General features: G+C 53.7%; 1 protein-coding gene across 4 annotated transcripts; it reads left to right on the forward strand.

Moving 5' to 3' along the window:
- The first annotated feature begins 1,217 nt into the window (after nucleotides 1-1,217).
- Nucleotides 1,218-17,512, forward strand: ANKRD16 (ankyrin repeat domain 16). 4 transcript variants are annotated; one of them, XM_039389383.1, is made up of 10 exons: nucleotides 1,218-1,662; nucleotides 3,207-3,548; nucleotides 4,641-4,861; nucleotides 8,285-8,327; nucleotides 9,132-9,240; nucleotides 11,168-11,329; nucleotides 13,028-13,063; nucleotides 13,850-13,928; nucleotides 16,226-16,430; nucleotides 16,860-17,512. In XM_039389383.1, the coding sequence occupies exons 2-9, from the start codon at nucleotides 3,217-3,219 to the stop codon at nucleotides 16,384-16,386; spliced, it is 1,143 nt and encodes a 380-aa protein (XP_039245317.1). In that variant the 5' UTR covers nucleotides 1,218-1,662; nucleotides 3,207-3,216; the 3' UTR covers nucleotides 16,387-16,430; nucleotides 16,860-17,512. The 4 variants fall into 4 exon arrangements, with proteins under 4 accessions (XP_039245317.1, XP_039245319.1, XP_039245320.1 ...); XM_039389384.1 differs by lacking the exon at nucleotides 1,218-1,662 and adding an exon at nucleotides 2,015-2,348; XM_039389385.1 differs by lacking the exon at nucleotides 13,028-13,063.
- Nucleotides 17,513-17,861: the final 349 nt, after the last annotated feature.

Below are 17,861 nucleotides of genomic sequence, written 5' to 3' on the forward strand. Positions count from 1 at the left end.
CGCCCCAGCTCCCCCAGTTCCAAAGGGGGGACCTCCCACAATTCCAAGGGTCAACCAAGGCCAAGGAGGCCACTCCTTTACCAAGCCCTCCCCATTGTCAAGGCTCCCCTGTGTCCCCCAGTGCCAGGGGACCCAACTTTCTATTACCTTCTCAGGCAAGGGCCCCTCTGCTCGCCCCCTCTCAATTCCAAGGCCCCCCAATGCCAAGGGTCCCCCCATTTACCAAGTCCCCCCCCCAATTTCCCAAGGCCCCGGCCCCAATTTCCCAAAAGGGTCCCCCCCAGTGGCCAAAAAGGCGACCTTTTTAAAACCCCTTCCTCAGCCAGGACGGAAAACTCCTGCTCTCTTCCCCCTTCAATGCCAGCGTGCCCATTCCCAAAAGCTCCCAGTCCGAAGTCTGCCCATTCCCTGACACCCCTTCCCACTCTATTCCCAAGGCCTCCCTGCTGCCCAGGGGGCCCCACCAAATTGTCCCAGGGACCCCTTTTAAGCCCCTCCTCATCCCGGACCCCCCTTACTCCACCACCCCACCCCAACCGCTCCCCAAAATGCCCGGGGACCCCTCCCCGACCCCCCCCGTGTCCACAAAATGGTCTCGCCCACCCCAACTCACCCCCTCCCGCCGCTCTCACGTCCTTGCTCCCCCGGCCGGCCCGGTCCCCCTCCCCAACCGCCGACAATCCAGGAGACGCCACCGCCCCCCGACCGTTGGACCAATAAGCGCCTCACCTTCCGGGTTGGGGCGGGGGGGACGCGGTCCCGCGGGGCCCCGCTGTGGAACGTCACGTCGGCCGGGTTTGGGGGGACGTCATGCGGAGGCGGCGGGTGGGTTGGGGGGGGGAAAAAATAGGTTGGGGGAAATGATTTCCCTTGGGGTGGGAATTGAGGGGGAAAAGGGGGGGAATCTGGGGGTCCACCAACCTGAGTTGGAAACCGGCCGATTCCCGGGATTTTCTTCGGCGGGATTAAAAGGGGGAATTCGGCGTTTTCTCTGATGGCAAAGGAAATTTTTCCCGTTTTTTTGGGAGGGAAAAAGGGGGAATTCAGTTTTTTCCTTTTTTTTTTTTTTTTGCGGGAATAGGGGGGACATTTACAGCTTTTCCTGGAGGAGGGACGCTGGTGTCTGGTGGTTTTTAAAGGGAGAAGGAGATTGTTAATTTTCCATAAGAAGTAAGGGAAATTCCTGTTTTCCCGAGGGTGGGGGGGTGGGGGAGGCAAAGGGAAATCCCTGGATTTCCAACTGTTTTCTGGTTTTCCTAAGAGAAAGAGGGATTTTTCTAGTTTTCCTAAAGGGAATGGGAATGTCTGTGTTTCCAGAGGGGGAGAGGCTGCTTTCTAGTTCTCCCGAGGGAAGATTAAATTCCTGTTTTTCCTGAGGGAGACGCCGATTCCAGGTTTCTCAGGTGGAAAAGGAGAATCCTGTTTTTCCCGAGGGAGTGGCTATTTCCTTGTTTTTCCAAGGGAAAAAGGAAGTTTCTGGTTTTCGAAAATTCCAAGTTTTTCTGAAGGAAAAGGAAATTTCTCTTTTTCCTGAAGGATGGTCCATTTTCTGACAACTCCTGAGGGAAGAAAAGGAATTACAGATTTTCTGGAGGAAGAGGCAGGTTCCTGGTCTTCCTGAGTGAAAAGGAATTGCCTGGTTTTCCTGGGGAAAAAAGAGGAATATGTGTTTTTCCTGAGGAGGAGGCGGGTTCTTGGTTTTCCTGAGGAAAGGGGAATTTCTGGTTTTCTGGAGGGAAAGTTTGGTTTCCATTTTTCCTGCTGGAAAAGGAAATTTTTCCTGAGGAAGAGGCCCGTTCCTGGTTTTCGTGAGGGAAAAGAACTTCCTTCTCCCATGGAAAATTAACTTTGTTTTTCCAGTGGGAAAAAGACATTTCTTTTTTTCCCAGTGGGAAAAGGAAATTTCTGGGTTTTTTTTCCAGAGGCAGAAGCTGGTTCCTGGTTTTCCTAAGGAAAAAGGGAATTTCTTTTTTCCTAGAAGATAGAGCAGTTCCTTCTTTTCCTGAGGGAGAGGCTGGATTCTGCTTTTCCAGAGGGAAAATTTAATTTCCTGCTTTTCCAGAGGGAACCTTTGGTTCCTGTATTTCCCAAGGGAAAAGGAATCTCCAGGTTTTCCCAAGGGGAAAGGCAATTTCTGTTTTTCCTGAGGAAAAGCCCAAATCCTGATTTTCCCGAGGAAAAGCAAATCTTACTCTCTGGAAGGAGAGACCACTTCCCAGTTTTCCCAAAGGAAGAGGAAATTTCTGGTTTACCAAGGGATTGGCTGGTTCCTGGATTTCATGAAGGGAGAAGAAATTCCTGGTTTTCCTGAAGAAATCTGGTTTTCCGGAAGGAAGAGGAAATTTCAGGTTATCCTGAGGGAAAAGGAAAATTTTAATTATCTTGAGAGAGAAGGAAATTTGTCCTGAGGGAAAAGGGAATTTTTACTTATCCTGAGGGAGAAGGAAAATTTTAATTATCCTGAGGGAGAAGGAAATTCCTGGTTATCCTAAGGGAAGAGGAAACTTCTGGTTATCCTGAGGGAAAAGGGAATTTTTAATTATCCTGAGGGAAAAGGGAATTTTTACTTATCTTGAGGGAGAAGGAAAATTTTACTTATCCTAAGGGAGAAGGAAACTTTTTATTATCCTGAGGGAGGAGGAAACTTCTGGTTATCCTGAGGGAAAAGGGAATTTTTAGTTATCCTGAGGGAAAAGGAAAATTTTAATTACCCTGAGGGAAAAGGAAAATTTTAATTATCCTGAGGGAAAAGGAAAATTTTATTTACCCTGAGGGAAAAGGAAAATTTTAATTACCCTGAGGGAAAAGGAAAATTTTAATTACCCTGAGGGAAAAGGAAAATTTTAATTACCCTGAGGGAGAAGGAAATTCCTGGTTATCCTGAGGGAGGAGGAAACTTATGGTTACCCTGAGGGAAAAGGGAATTTTTATTTATCCTGAGGGAAAAGGGAATTTTTAATTACCCTGAGGGAAAAGGAAAATTTTAATTACCCTGAGGGAGAAGGAAATTCCTGCTCATCCTGAGGGAGACGCCATTTTGTGGACTTCCTTGGGAGAAAGGAACTCCCCGTTTTCCAGGAGATTCCTGAAGGCAGAGGCCAAATCCTGCTTTCCCTGAGGGAAAACCTCACTCCCGCTCATCCCAACCCCCAGAACATCCCTCCCTTTCCCCCTCTAATCCCGATTTTCCCCCTGTTTTCCCCCAGCGCCGGGTCCATGGCGGAGCGGGAGAGGCCGCGGCGGCTCCTGCGGCTGGTGCAGGAGGGGAGGCTGGATCTCCTGAGGGACGAGCTGCATCCAGAGGACATTCCAGAGGCAAGGAGCCGGCGCTGGGGACGCCTGGGGGACACCCTGCTGCACCACGCGGCGCGGCTGGGACACAGGGACGTGCTGGAATTCCTGGTGCGGGAGCTCGGCATGGACGTGGAGGTGGCCAACGGGGACTACAAGAGGCCCATCCATGAGGCGGCTTCCATGGGGCACGGGGAATGCGTGTCCTTCCTCCTGGAGCGCGGGGCCAGCGTGGACTGCCTGAAGAAGGGCGACTGGTGGGTCCGGGATTGTGGGGCGCGGGGATTTCTGGGGTGGGGAAGGTGGAATCGTGGAATGGTTTGGGTGGGAAGGGACCTTAAAGGGATCCTGAACCTACAGTTCCAACCCCGACGCCTTCCACTATCCCAGGTTGCTCCAGCCTGGCCTTGGACACTCCCAGGGATCCCGAGTCAGCCACAGCTTCTCTGGGAATTCCATTCCAGTCCCTCCCCACCCTCCCAGCCAGCAATTCCTTCCCAATATCCCACCTAGCCCTGCCCTCTGGCACTGGGAAGCCATTCCCTGTGTCCTGTCCCTCCCTGCCTTGTCCCCAGTCCCTCTCCAGCTCTCCTGGAGCCCCTTTAGGCCCTGCCAGGGGCTCTCAGCTCTCCCTGGAGCCTTCTCTTCTCCAGGGGAACCCCCCCAGCTCTCCCAGCCTGGCTCCAGAGCAGAGGGAATCCAGCCCTTGCAGCATCTCTGGATTTGCTCCAGCAGCTCCACATCCTGCTGTTGAGGACCCCAGACCTGAATTCCATGTGGGATCTCACCTGAGCAGGGCAAAGAGGGGAAATCCCTCCCTCTCCTGCTGCCCACACTGTGGGATCAGCCCAGGATCCAGTGTCTTTTTGGGATAAATTCCAGCTTTATCACTTATTTCCCCCTGTTTCTCCTAAAAGTTATAAATTATTGCTCCCAAATCCAAGCCCGGGAAGCTCCTCTAGAGCTGAACCGACGCAATTCCAAAGGCAGCATTCCAGTGCTGGGAATTGAGGCTGTGCCAGCCTGGATCTGACATCAGGGGGAGCCGAGGGAGGCCGAGATTCCATGAGCTGCCCGTGCCTGGATTTGTGTCACAGGCCCACAGTGCCCTCCCGTCCATCCATGGATTTAAAAACTGGGATCTGGGTGCTTCCTAACCTTTGGAAAAAGCCTCAGTGCTCTGAGGGATTGTGTGGAAAAGGAGCTGCACTCTGTATTCCCCGCATGGAAAAGCAGTGCTGTAAAATCCCCTGGATCCCTGTGCACCTGGATCCAGGTGGGACATCAGGCCTGTTCCTCCCTGTCTCCCGGGTTATCCCATTGATTCCAGTCCCGGATTTTCTTTCCAGGACTCCCCTCATGATGGCTTGCACCAGGAAAAACCTGGAGGTGATCAGATCCCTGGTGGAGCACGGAGCCAACCCGCTGCTGAGGAATAAGGATGGCTGGAATTGCTTCCACATTGCCAGCAGGGAGGGGCATCCCGAGGTGCTCCGGTACCTCCTGGATGTGTCCCCAGGGATCTGGGACACGGAGAGCACCATCAGGAGGACACCCCTGCACACGGCAGGTAAAGGGGGGACCCCTTGGAAGCAGCTGGGTTGGAAGAGAGAGAATGAGAAAGGGATGTTGTTCCTGGGAAAAGGGATGTTGTTCCTGGGAAAAGGGATGTTGTTCCAGGGAAAAAAGGGATGTTGTTCCAGCTTGTGTGGATTTTGGAGAAGCAAAACCACAGGGAAAGAGTGGTGGATCCTTCCCAGGAGATCCTCCGCTGGCTTTGGCCTCCTTGGAACGAGGTGTCCATCTCTGCCTCCCTGTCATGGATATATCCAAGCTCCCACATCTTGGAATACCTCCCAACACACTTTTCCTTGCTGGAGTGTAAAGCTGTGAATTGCCCTTGGGAAAATCCAAGGATTTGCCTGTCGATGGCACTGGGAAGCCATTCCCTGTGTCCTGTCCCTCCATCCCTTGTCCCCAGTCCCTCTCCAGCTCCCCTGGAGCCCCTTTAGGCCCTGCCAGGGGCTCTCAGCTCTCCCTGGAGCCTTTTCTTCTCCAGGGGAACATTCCCAGCTCTCCCAGCCTGGCTCCAGAGCAGAGGGAACCCAGAATCATGGAATCCCAGGATTGTTTGGGTGGAAAGGGACCTTAAATACCTCCAGTGCCACCCCCTGCCATGGGCAGGGACACCTTCCACTATCCCAGGTTGCTCCAGCCTGGCCTTGGACACTTCCAGGGATCCAGAGTCAGCCACAGCTTCTCTGGGAGATTCATTCCAGTCCCTCCCCACCCTCCAGCCAGCAATTCCTTCCCAATATCCCATCTATCCCTGCTCTCTGGCACTGGGAAGCCATTCCCTGTGTCCTGTCCCTCCCTGCCTTGTCCCCAGTCCCTCTCCAGCTCTCCTGGAGCCCCTTTAGGCCCTGCCAGGGGCTCTCAGCTCTCCTCTGATCAGTTAGTGTGTCCTCAGGGGCCTCAAGCTGCTCCAGGGGAGGTCTAAGTTGGATATTGGGAAAATTCCTTCCTGGAAAGGGCGGTTAAACATCGGCAGGGGCTGCCCAGGGCAGTGGTGGAGTCCCCATCCCTGGAGGGATTTCAAATCCCTGTGGATGTGGCACCTGGGGACGTGGATTTGTGGTGGCCGTGGCAGTGCTGGGGGACAGCTGGGACTCCGTGACCTCGGAGCTCTTTTCCAACCCAAATGATTCCACAATTCCAGTCATGGATTCGAGGTTTTGCCGTTCTCACCTCGCTCCCAAGAAGGAATTATCCCATGGTGAGATATCCAGAGTTCCCTCCTGCGAAGGGGAGGGATCATCCCTGCTGGGAATACACAGGAGCTGCTGGAGTTGGAGCCCACCACGCCCAATTCCCATTCCCTGCCCTTTTCCTTGCTTTCAAAGGATATATAAAGGATATCTAAAAGGAAATATCCAGAGAGGGACGTGGTCGAGGGATCCACAACCATCCCCAGGTTTGTGGGGAGGAGAAGGACACAATCCCCATCCCAAGTGGGATTTGGCTGCATATTCCAACATCTCCACAGGAGAGATGACCTTTGGCTGCTCCAAACTCCTTTCCCAAAGAATGTAGTAGGGATTGACTCTCTGGAAAGACCCGAGGTGCTGTGAGCCCCCCCCCCCCTTGCTGTGCTGTAATTAATCTGTTGGATGTGCTGCTCCTTTCCTGTCATTCCCATTCCTTTTCCAGCCCTTGCTCCGTCACACTCTGCTCCATCAGCACTGACAATTCCAGCCCTTGGGCACCAACTGCACCTGAAGTCCTTGTGCTTGACCTGGGAATGGAAAAACAAGGGAATGAGTTGTTTGTCTCAGGCTTTGCCCGAGTGGGAAACGCCGGATCCTGATTTTTTTTTTTGGTGTGTGTTCTCCTGTCCCAGCCCCATCCCGGGTTTTGTGTTTCCCTGGAGCTGGCAGCTCCCTCTCAGAGAGCTGGGTGTTGGAGTGGGATTTGGGGAAAGGATTGGGAGCGGGGTGAGGATTATCCTGTGGGAAAGGAGGGATTTTTGGACCTGGAGTTGGAAGCCTCCTCCCTCCTAGCACTTGGGATATGGGAATACAGACAACATTGGGATACAGCACCCAGTTCTCCTGCTCCAAAGAGGTGTCTCCTCCTCTGTGTTGTCTCCTCTGTCTGACTTCCCTGTGGAAAAGCCACATATCCATGATTTTGGGTTGATTCCTGGTCTTTTGCTGATCCAGGTGTGGGAGCGACTGGGAAGTGGGAATGGCTGGAGCTGCTTAAACCACCACTTCCCCCAGTATAACTTAAACCAGGATGATTCCAGAGGCAGCTGCTCCAGGAGGTACCAATATCCCCATTTCCCTCCCCCTCCCAATCCCAGTGGAAATCCACAGGGATGGAGGGGCTGGAGCTGCCAGGGGCAATCCCATCAAGACAAACTCCCCTATCCATGAGTTCCCATCCCAAGGGGGTGGATATGAGCTCACTGACCCGTGGCCAGTCCAGCTGGCTCCCTGGCACACTTATCCTTGGATCATTTTCCTCCCCTGGGCTTGGTTCCTTAAGCTTTTGCTGCTTCCTATATCCGTAGCCTGAGGGAAGAGAGCTGGGAGGGTGGAATGAGAGGAGGTGGAATTCGGCAGGATCTGAGTGTGGCAGCTTTTCCTGCTGCTGGTAAAGGATGGAGTTTTTTTTAAATTGGATTTTTTTTTTTTTAAAGCCAATCCATTCGAAAATCCCCCCAAAATTCCCAGCCCGTGTTTCCATCAGCTCAGGGCTCAGAAGAGCCAAAATCTGGGAGGATGGGATTGGGATTTCAAGGAGCATCTGAAGGTTGTTCCTGGTAACACACATTTCCCAGGGGCCCTTTTCCCATCTCCTGATGGAGCAGCTCCAGGCTTCCTTTGATATTATTATTATTATTTTCCTTAATATATTCCATTTGTTTTACAAAATGACCTGCAGGGAAAACCAACAACAACAAAAAAAAAAGGCTGTGTGATGGGAAATGTTTAAAAAATGGGAATGAACCGGGAATATTTCAGGGCAGGGTGTTCAAATCCTCCCCCGCTGTTGTTGTTTTTCCCTCTGAGCCGGTGCCTGGGTGAGGATCCTTCCTTAGGATGATGGGATGGGAGTGGCTGAGGAGGGGTGGAAATGCCATCCCAGCTCTTCCCCCAGCTCCCTGCTTTGTGTCCCTTCTGCTTCTCCCTGGACTTCCCATCGGGAATCGACAAATCCTTGGGAGAAAAGGCTCTTTGTGCCGGTTTAATTCGGTTTAATCCACTGCAGGTAGAGCCAAACAGCGCCTGTGTCGTATCTTTTCCCTGCTTTATCTCCCGTTTTCCTGGGAGATCAAGGAAAGGCTTTTTTAATTTAAAAACTCCCAGTTCCCAGCCTCTTGGAGCCCTTTCCCTGATCCACGACCAGAAGGATCAGAACCCTGATCACCGGTGGGTGGGCGCCGTGTATTCCCACGACTGATCCGTGTATTCCCTCTCTCTCCCAGCCATGCACGGCTGTTCCCAGGTCGTGGAGCTGCTCCTGGAGCGGTAAGCAGGCTCTTCCCAGCTTTTTCCTCCCCCTCCTCCCACCCTCTGCCAGGCCGGGGGGACACAAAGGCCGCTTGTGCCGCTTCCCTTGGGGAAGCAGCTGCGATCCCGGCGCTCTCTCCCGGCGCTCCAGGTTTTTCCCAGCTGGCTGGGGGAGGACAAGGGCTCTCCCTGGATGTGCTGCCACGGCTGTGACACAACCCCCAGTTATGTAACCCGGCCTTTCTTTTCCCTGCTGATTCATTCCCGAGGCCGGATGGGCAACAACAACGCGGCGGATTTCTGGCGGCTCAGAGCCGGGGGTGCAGCTTTGCTAGGCTGGGCTTATCTTTTGTTTTTGGGCCGTGGAGTGGCTTTAAATCAGCCCAGTCATGCCTGATGTGTTCCCTTTCCCTGGGAATTGCAGCTAAGCCCAACCTTGTTAATACCAGCTCTGTGGTTTGAGCCAGGCTTAATTCAGCTTTAATTCAGTTTTTTCTCTTCTCAGTGACATTTGTGGGCTCTGATTTTTCCCACATCATTACACGAGGATCCAGGTTTTTTTCCCTGCTTCCAGGGCATACCTTGCCCATCCTGGAGACCCTCTGGGCATGGGGGAAAGGGAATTATAAATCATCTGCAGAAGCCTGGCTTGCCCAAATCTCTGACCCCAAAAAAACCCCCCCCAGGCCCTAAAACACCGAGACAGGTTTATCCAGTAGGGTTTATATGTTCCATTTTTGATCCCAGCTGCTGACAGCCTCTTTCCATGAGGATTTGATTGCTGCCAACAGCTCTGTCTTGGCTTTTTTTCTCCTCTCCCAGGTGCCACTACCGACCTGACAGCAGGGACAAGTGTGGAGTCACTCCCTTCATGGATGCAATCCAGAACGGGCACCTCGACATCGCCCGGATGCTCCTGGAAAAACACCAGGTTGGTGCCCAAAAAAAACCTCTCCTGCCCCCTCCAGGAGCTGCCAGGACAGGGAAGAAGGAAAATTTGTGTCGTAAAGAAGAAAATTCCCAGATTGTAAAGAAAAGGGGTTGTATAAAAAGGGAGATTCCCCTTGGAGGTGAGCAAGGTCACCAGGACTCGGATCCAGGTGAAGATCTCACCCTGGGGCAGGAATCGTGGAATCCTGGGATGGTTTGGGTTGGAGGGACCTTAAAGGTCATCCAGGTCCAACCCCAGCACTTCCCACTCTCCCAGGTTGCTCCATCCTGGCCTTGGACACTTCCAGGGAGCCAGGGGCAGCCACAGCTCCTCTGGGCACCAAGCTTTGCCCCTTGGGTGCTGCCCAGCACAGAGAGAAGGGGCCAGAGGTTGCCTGAAATCCCTCTTGGAATCTCCAGATGTCCAAGCCCAGGAGATCTTGAAAGGCTTCTCTGAAGCCTTTTGGGCTTTGCTGGGTCTCAAAATGACTAAAAACCATGTTTAGTGTCTTGACATGTCCCCCAGCACCATTCAGGCACTGAGAGAACTATAAATCCATGGAATCTCTGCTCCTGGCAGGGAAGGAGCTCCTGCACTGGGCAGAGCCAGGGATCAAATCCCCTCTGTGCAAACAGGAGAACAAAGAGGCCCCAGTTCCTTTGGATTTGTCACCATTGGGAAAAAACAGTTTGAGAGTCAATTCTTAGAGGTGAGGAACAAACACCCCTGAGCTGGGAGAGATGGGAGATCATGGAATGGTTTGGGATGGAAGGGGCCTTAAAGACCATCCAGTTCCAACCCCAACACCTTCCACTATCCCAGGTTGCTCCAACCTGGCCTTGGACACTTCCAGGGATCCAGGGGCAGCCACAGCTTCTGTGGGAGATTCATTCCAGCCCCTCCCCACCCTCCCAGCCTGCATTATTTATTGATCATTTATTGATGGCAGGAGCCAGCCCCCTGCATTATTTATTGATCATTTATTGATTGCTGAGCCATCCGAGCCGGCTGGGGCCCCCTCAGGGCTCATTCCCACGGGATTGGGATGTTCCCTGACGGTTTCAGTCGCACATTTCGGGCTCTGAAGGTGGGAGAGTTGGTTTAATTCCCTCAATTAACCTTGGCCATGGAGCAGCACTGGGATCACTGGAAGGGTTGGTGCCTCCTGGGTTTTATAAAGCCTTAAGTCACCACCAGCCCTCAGGAAATTGGGTGATATCCTTGGGGATGAGTGCACTGTGTGTTAACTCCATCACTTCCCATAATTCCAGGCCTGTCCCACAGCCATGGATGCCCTGGGAGCTCAGGCTCTGAGTTCCCTATGTATTAATTCCATGACTTTCCATAATTCCAGGCGTGTACCACAGCCATGGATGCCCTGGGAGCTCAGGCTCTTGAGTGTCCTGTGTATTAATTCCATGACTTTCCATAATTCCAGCCCTATCCCACAGCCATGGATGCCCTGGGAGCTCAGGCTCTTGAGTTCCCTGTGTATTAATTCCATGACTTTCCTTAATTCCAGCCCTATCCCACAGCCATGGATCTCCTGGCAGCTCAGGCCACAAGTGCCCTGTGTGTTAATTCCATAACTTTCCATAATTCCAGGTGTGTCCCACAGCCATGGATGCCCTGGGAGCTCAGGCCACGAGTGCCCTGTGTAATTATTCCATGACTTTCCATAATTCCAGCCCTATCCTACAGCCTGGGAGCTCAAGCTCTGAGTGCCCTGTGTGTTAATTCCATGACTTTCCATAATTCCAGCCCTATCCTACAGCCATGGATGCCCTGGGAGCTCAGGCTCTGAGTTCCCTGTGTGTTAATTCCATGACTTTCCATAATTCCAGGCGTGTCCCACAGCCATGGATGCCCTGGGAGCTCAGGCTCTGAGTTCCCTATGTATTAATTCCATGACTTTCCGTAATTCCAGGCGTGTCCCACAGCCATGGATGCCCTGGGAGCTCAGGCCCTGCACAGGGCAGCTGTGACAGCCCAGGATGGATCCATCCAGTTCCTGGTGTCCGAGCTGGGGGTGGATGTCAATGGAAGAGCCACTTCCCTGCGGATCCCGGCCCTGCACTACGCGGCCAAGGTTGGTCCCTGTTCCCAGAATCCCTTGGAAAAGGGATCTTTTGCCAGGCACCTCAAACAGCCTGGTTTGGGTGAGCGAGGAGTTGCATTCCGGGCTCATCCTCTGTCCCTGTCCACCTGCTCCTGAGCAGTCCCATTCCCTGTTTTCTGGGCAGGGTTAGATGGGATATTGGGAAGGAATTGCTGGCTGGGAGGGTGGGGAGGGGCTGGAATGGAATTCCCAGAGAAGCTGTGGCTGCCCCTGGATCCCTGGAAATGTCCAAGGCCAGGCTGGAGCAACCTGGGCTAGTGGAAGGTGTCCCTGCCCATGGCAGGGGTGGCACTGGAGGTTTTTAAGGTCCTTTCCCACCCAGACAATCCTGGGATTCCATGATTCTGGAGCCCCTCTGCTCTGAAGCCAGGCTGGGAGAGCTGGGAATGTTCCCCTGGAGAAGGGAAGGCTCCAGGGAGAGCTGAGAGCCCCTGGCAGGGCCTAAAGGGGCTCCAGGAGAGCTGGAGAGGGACTGGGGACAAGGCCTGGAGGGACAGGACACAGGGAATGGCTTCCCAGTGCCAGAGGGCAGGGATGGGTGGGATATTGGGAAGGAATTGCTGGCTGGGGGGGTGGGGAGGGGCTGGAATGGATTTCCCAGAGAAGCTATGGCTGCCCCTGGATCCCTGGAAGTGTCCAAGGCCGAGTTGGAGCAACCTGGGATATCAAAGGATGTTCCTGTTGGACCAGATGACCTTTAGAGGTCCCTTCCCAGCCGAGCCATTCCATGATTCCATGAGTGTGTCCAGCTGTGCAGAGGGTTGCAGGATGTGCCCTGACGTGGGAAGGCAGTGGGAGCTCCCAGAGCTTATCTGTGTCCTTCACTCCGGAGCTGTTTTGAATTCCAGGCAGTGAGAATCCTTGGAGCTTTCTCCTCCTCCTGCGGGGGAAGCGGGGCCTGATGGGCTGCGAGTCCTGCAAAGCAGATCCCCAAATCCTGCTGACCAGGATTCCCTCCTGCCTGGAATTGTCGCTCCATGCCGTGCTGGCAACCGGCAGCCAGGGAACATCCCTGCCCGGATCCCGGGATTTTAAACCTCCCGGGCTCGAACCTGCAGCGCTCAGAGCCTGGTCTAGACTTGCAGTGGGAATAAAGCAGCATCCCAGTGCCCCCACTCCTATGAAAACCTCCCCTGGGAATGCTGGCAGCGGGATCCAGCCCCACAAAGGAGCCCTTTCTCCCGGCTCCCCTTTCCCTCCTTGCTCCCAGAAAACCCTTCTGGTTGCCAAGGGGACGTTTTTGGGGAATACAATGTGCCTTGGAGAAGATCCCAGCTCCGTCCTGGCCGATTAGGGAAGGGCTGGATGGGATTCTCTCCCTGGCCCGGGCTCGGTGTCACTTTGGATTTAACCATAATTTCTTTGGTTTGTTTTTTTTTTTTCCTTCTTTTCCTTCTCTTCCTTTTATCCTTCTTTTCTTTTGGCCTTTATTAAACACGGGAAAATCGAATTATGGGGTTGTTTTTTTCTCAACTCAATTTGCTGCCCAGGCTGTGGCAGCTGAAGCAGTTCCTGGCTCCACGTCTTTGCCATGGAAAAGGGAGTGGAGCCATGGAAAATGCAGCAGGGAGAGGGGAGCCTCGGGCACGGGGAAGATGCTGTGGAATCCTGTGGGAATGAGGGAAAAGGGGATAAAAAAGAGCTTTCCATTCTCATCCTGCACGACAGAGGCTAATTGATGGCATTGAAGAATTCCAGGATCAGGTATGTTATTAAGGGAGACAGGATTTATTTATGGAGAGAGGAGAGGGGTGGGGGCTGTGCTGTGTTTTCCCCTGTGGAGTCTGGAATTCCGGGCAGAGGAAGGAGGGAGGACACCGGGGGTCATGGCTGGCTGTGTCATCTCACAGGGCATCCCAAATCCTGGAGCAATCCTTTGGGAAATCCACAGCCCGCGTGAGCAGCAGCTCTTGGAGCTGAAATAACCCCGGGAAGAGCAACTGGGAGTTACAGGGATAGGGAATTGAAAGCTGGAAAGGGACTTTGGACAAGGCGTGGAGGGACAGGACACAGGGAATGGCTTCCCAGTGCCAGAGGGCAGGGAGAGATGGGATATGGGGAAGGAAGGGGAGGGGCTGGAATGGATTTCCCAGAGAAACTGTGGCTGCCCCTGGATCCCTGGAAGTGTCCAAGGCCAGGCTGGAGCAACCTGGGATAGTGGAAGGTGTCCCTGGGGTTGGAACTGGATGGGATTTGAGGTCCCTTCCCACCCAAACCATCCTGGCATTCCATGAAGGTGCCTTGTGGCACCTCTCTGGCCCATTCCCGTGGGATAACAGCAGTGTTCCTGCTGTGCCAGGGGAATTCCTGCATCGTGGATCCACCCTGCACTTCCACAGGCACCTAACCCCGACTTTCCATCCACTCCAAGCTCCAGAGGATCTTGGAGCAGCTCCTGGTATCCTCAGATTTGACCATGACGGGGCAGATCCGTGCCCTCCCAGGTGAGGGATCATCAGAGCTGATCCCGAATTCCCTGTTTCCCTGCAGGAAGGACACGGACACACCATCCTGACGCTGCTGTCCCTCGGCGCCGATCTCCGGGCTCAGGACGGGAAGAGCCGTTCCGGTAAGGAAGGAGCTGCTCCTTCCCCCTCTGCGTGACCCCCAGAGCTTCCATAAATGCATCCCAACCTCCAGGTCACCCTGGAGCACGCAGGGAGATCCCAAATCCATGGATACCAAAGGCTCTGGGAGCAGCATGACGTAAAAACAGAGGTTTTGGTTTGTTTTTTTTCCCCGGTTTTCATTCACTAATTTTCTCCTTGCTGGAATTTCTGGTGCTTCTGACTCGAGGGCTTTTCCCTTGGGGAAGAGCAGAGATGTTCCTTGGGGGAAGAACAGAGATGCAAACCAGGGCTTTCTCTTTATCCACCTCCTTAATTTTTTCCATGAGACTTTTCCGGAGCTTCGATTCTCCGCCTCGCCGGAATTTGGCTGGAACGAGCCCGCCTGGAGCGGGTTGGGTGGATGAATCCAGGGACTTCCATGAGCTCTCCAGCCTCGATTTCCCAGCAAACAGCCCAGAAATGGGCTCATGAGCAAATAATAACACAGGGCTGGGACGTAAATAGAGTTGCCATAGCGATGCCGGAGTCGGCATTCCCGGCGGGAGAGGCTCCGGCAGCTCCTGCAGCAGCATCTCTGTCTCGGGAACAAAACCCACAGAAAGGGTTCCAGCCAAAATTGCCAAAATTGGCAGCTTTTAACCAGTCCTCAGGTTTGGTTAAAAACACCTGGGGGGATCTCTCCATCCGTCCCCTCCAGGAGGGAATCCCGGCTCTGCGGAGCTCATCCAGCCCTGGGAGGTTTTCCATGGCTCCTCCTGCCTGTTGGATGCTGTGTCAGTGTCCCTGTGTCCTTGGGAAGCTCCTCATCCCGATTTGGCATTGCATGGATTATCCATGGGGATCAGGATGCACGTTAGATCAAAGGAAGACAGTTTTTCCAAGGAAGGTGGTGAAACACCGGGATTCCCATCCCTGGGAACGTCCAAGGGCAGGTTCAGGGAGTAAATCCCGGCTCTGCTGAGCTCATCCAGCCCTGGAATGTTTTCCATGACTGTGTCAGTGTCCCTGTGTCCTTGGGAAGCCCCTCATCCTGATTTGGCACCTGCATGGATTATCCATGGGGATCAGGATGCACATTAGATCAGATAGAAGGAAGAAATCGTTTGCAATGAGGGGGGTGAAACACAAGTTTCCCGGAGAGGAATATCCAAGGAATCCCTGGGAATATCCAAGGGCATGTTCAGGGAGTAAATCCCGGCTCTGCTGAGCTCATCCAGCCCTGGGATGTTTTCCATGGCTCCTTGTGCCTGTTGGGTGTCCCATTCCCTGGCACCTTTCCTGTGTCAGTGTCCCTGTGTCCTTGGGAAGCTCCTCATCCCGATTTGGCACCTGCATGGATTATCCATGGGGATCAGGATGCACATTAGGTCAAAGGAAGACAGCTTTTCCAATGAGGGTGGTAAAACACCGGGATTCCCATCCCTGGGAATGTCCAAGGGCAGGTTCAGGGAGTAAATCCCGGCTCTGCTGAGCTCATCCAGCTCTGGGATGTTTTCTGTGGCTGTGTCAGTGTCCCTGTGTCCTTGGGAAGCTCCTCATCCCGATTTGGCACCTGCATGGATTATCCATGGGGATCAGGATGCACGTTAGATCAGATAGAAGGAAGAAATCGTTTGCAATGAGGGGGGTGAAACACAAGTTTCCCGGAGAGGAATATCCAAGGAATCCCTGGGAATATCCAAGGGCATGTTCAGGGAGTAAATCCCGGCTCTGCTGAGCTCATCCAGCCCTGGGATGTTTTCCATGGCTCCTTGTGCCTGTTGGGTGTCCCATTCCCTGGCACCTTTCCTGTGTCAGTGTCCCTGTGTCCTTGGGAAGCTCCTCATCCCGATTTGGCACCTGCATGGATTATCACGGGGATCAGGATGCACATTAGGTCAAAGGAAGACAGCTTTTCCAATGAGGGTGGTAAAACACCGGGATTCCCATCCCTGGGAATGTCCAAGGGCAGGTTCAGGGAGTAAATCCCGGCTCTGCTGAGCTCATCCAGCCCTGGGATTTTTTCCATGGCTGTGTCAGTGTCCCTGTGTCCTTGGGAAGCTCCTCATCCCGATTTGGCACCTGCATGGATTATCCATGGGGATCAGAATGCACATTAGGTCAAAGGAAGACAGCTCTTCCAATGAGGGTGGTGAAACAGAGATTCCCATCCCTGGGAACATCCCAGGGCAGGTTGGACGGGGCTTGGGAGCAACCTGGGGTAGCGGAGGGTGTTGGGGTTGGAACTGGATGATCCTTGAGGTCCCTTCCGAGCCGAGCCATTCCCTGATTCCATGACCCCATCCCACATTCCCAGCCCTGCACGCGGCCGTGGCCGGGCAGCAGGCGGAGGCCACGCGGATCCTGCTCCGTGCCGGGCTCCGGGACACTCCGGATGGCTCGGGAATGCTGGCCCAGCAGCTCGCCAGGAAGCCAGAGGTCATCCAGGTGTTCCAGGAATCCCAGGTCACCACGTGAGGCACGAGGAACGGGAGGAGCCCGGTGGATTTTCGGCCGGCGCGGTACGTCGGTGGTCGCGGAACAGCGTTCGGATTTAGGGAAATTATCTGTTTAAAGTGGTGGGATTTTCACCCAAAATCGAGGGGAGGAGCCAAGCTTGGCACTTGGGAATGTAATAAATGTAATATGAAATGGGATTATCTCAAAAAGATCACGGGTGTGATGGGTCTGGGCTCTTCCCCGGGAGGGCGGGGAGGCCCCGGCACGGGTTTTCCAGGGAAGTTGTGGCTGCCCCTGGATCCCTGGAAGTGTCTCCCAGGCCAGGTTGGAGCAACCTGGGATAGTGGGAAGTGTCCCTGCCCATGGCAGGGGTTGGAATTGAGATGAGCTTTGAGGTCCCTCCCACCCCAAACCATTCCATGATTGTGTCTCGCTCCTGACCCATCGTTGGAAATTTTACGGCTCTTTCTTCCTTCCCTCCCAAATTCCAGGGCTGAACTTCCTCCTGGTGCAGCTCCCGGAGCATCCAAACAGCTGAGGCTGCAGCTTCCTGCAGGGAAATATCCAAGGAAGATGCCACCTCGTGGGACCTGCCTGGCTCCTGCTGGGACATTCCCGCACCGTGGACATCCCGAAGGAGAAGATCCACCCGGAATGTTGAGTTTTATGGCCCTTCATGGACCTGCTCTCCACTAAATTCCTTTAACTGCCATCTCTTTGGACAAGGACAGGGAATCTTCAAGCTGCATCAACCTTTTGGGATCCCAAAGCTGATCCCAAATCTTGCTGGAATCCATAGTGGGACCTCAGCCTTGCAATGACATTGAGGGTCTTTGGATCGGGCTGAAAAAAAAAGGAGCTGGAATTGCAAATTCCATAGAAACACGGACTGCCCTTGTTTGTGCCTAATGCCAGGGGGGAAAACCAACAGGATTCTGCTTTTTTGGGGTAGGAGAGGTGGAAAATCAGGCAGGGAGTGAGTTGAGTGGTCTTGTTTCTCCATCTGTGGAGAAGGAGGAGAAATTCTTCCCCAGGAGGAAAAAGGAATTGCTGAAGGTGCTGGTGGGTGGTGGGAGCTGGATCAGTCCCTGGCTGGGCAAGGGAGTGCTTTTATCCCTATAAAAATCCCAAATCATTCCATAAATCTGGTCCTGGCCTCCATGCAGTGTGTGCAAATCCCATTCCCAAATCTGTGGTTTGGGTGGGAAAGGACCTTAAGGATCATCCAGTTCCATGGGCAGGGACAACCTTCCAGAATCCCAGGATGCTCCAACCTGGCCTTGGACACTTCCAGGGATCCAGGGGCAGCCACAGCTTCTCTGGGAAAACCTGGGCCAGGACAACCAAGTCCCACTGACCCACGTCCCCAAGTGCCACATTCAGGTGTCCTTTAAATCCCTCCAGGGATGGGAATTCCACCACTTCTCCCTTAAATCCCTCCAGGGATGGGGACTCCAACGTTCTCCCTTAAATCCCTCCAGGGATAGAGACTC

The sequence above is a fragment of the Pipra filicauda genome, unplaced genomic scaffold (genome assembly GCF_003945595.2).
Source record: "Pipra filicauda isolate LSUMZ 115617 unplaced genomic scaffold, ASM394559v2 scaffold722_size180822_pilon, whole genome shotgun sequence".
Classification (NCBI taxonomy): domain Eukaryota; kingdom Metazoa; phylum Chordata; class Aves; order Passeriformes; family Pipridae; genus Pipra; species Pipra filicauda.

Excerpts from the sequence above, each read along its gene's own strand:
- ANKRD16 (XM_039389383.1), top strand. The coding sequence starts at position 3,217 with ATGGCGGAGCGGGAGAGGCCGCGGCGGCTCCTGCGGCTGGTGCAGGAG. Across the intron at positions 4,862-8,284 it reads GACACCCCTGCACACGGCAG|CCATGCACGGCTGTTCCCAG; the intron begins GTAAAGGGGGGA and ends TCTCTCTCCCAG. Across the intron at positions 11,330-13,027 it reads CCCTGCACTACGCGGCCAAG|AGGCTAATTGATGGCATTGA; the intron begins GTTGGTCCCTGT and ends CCTGCACGACAG.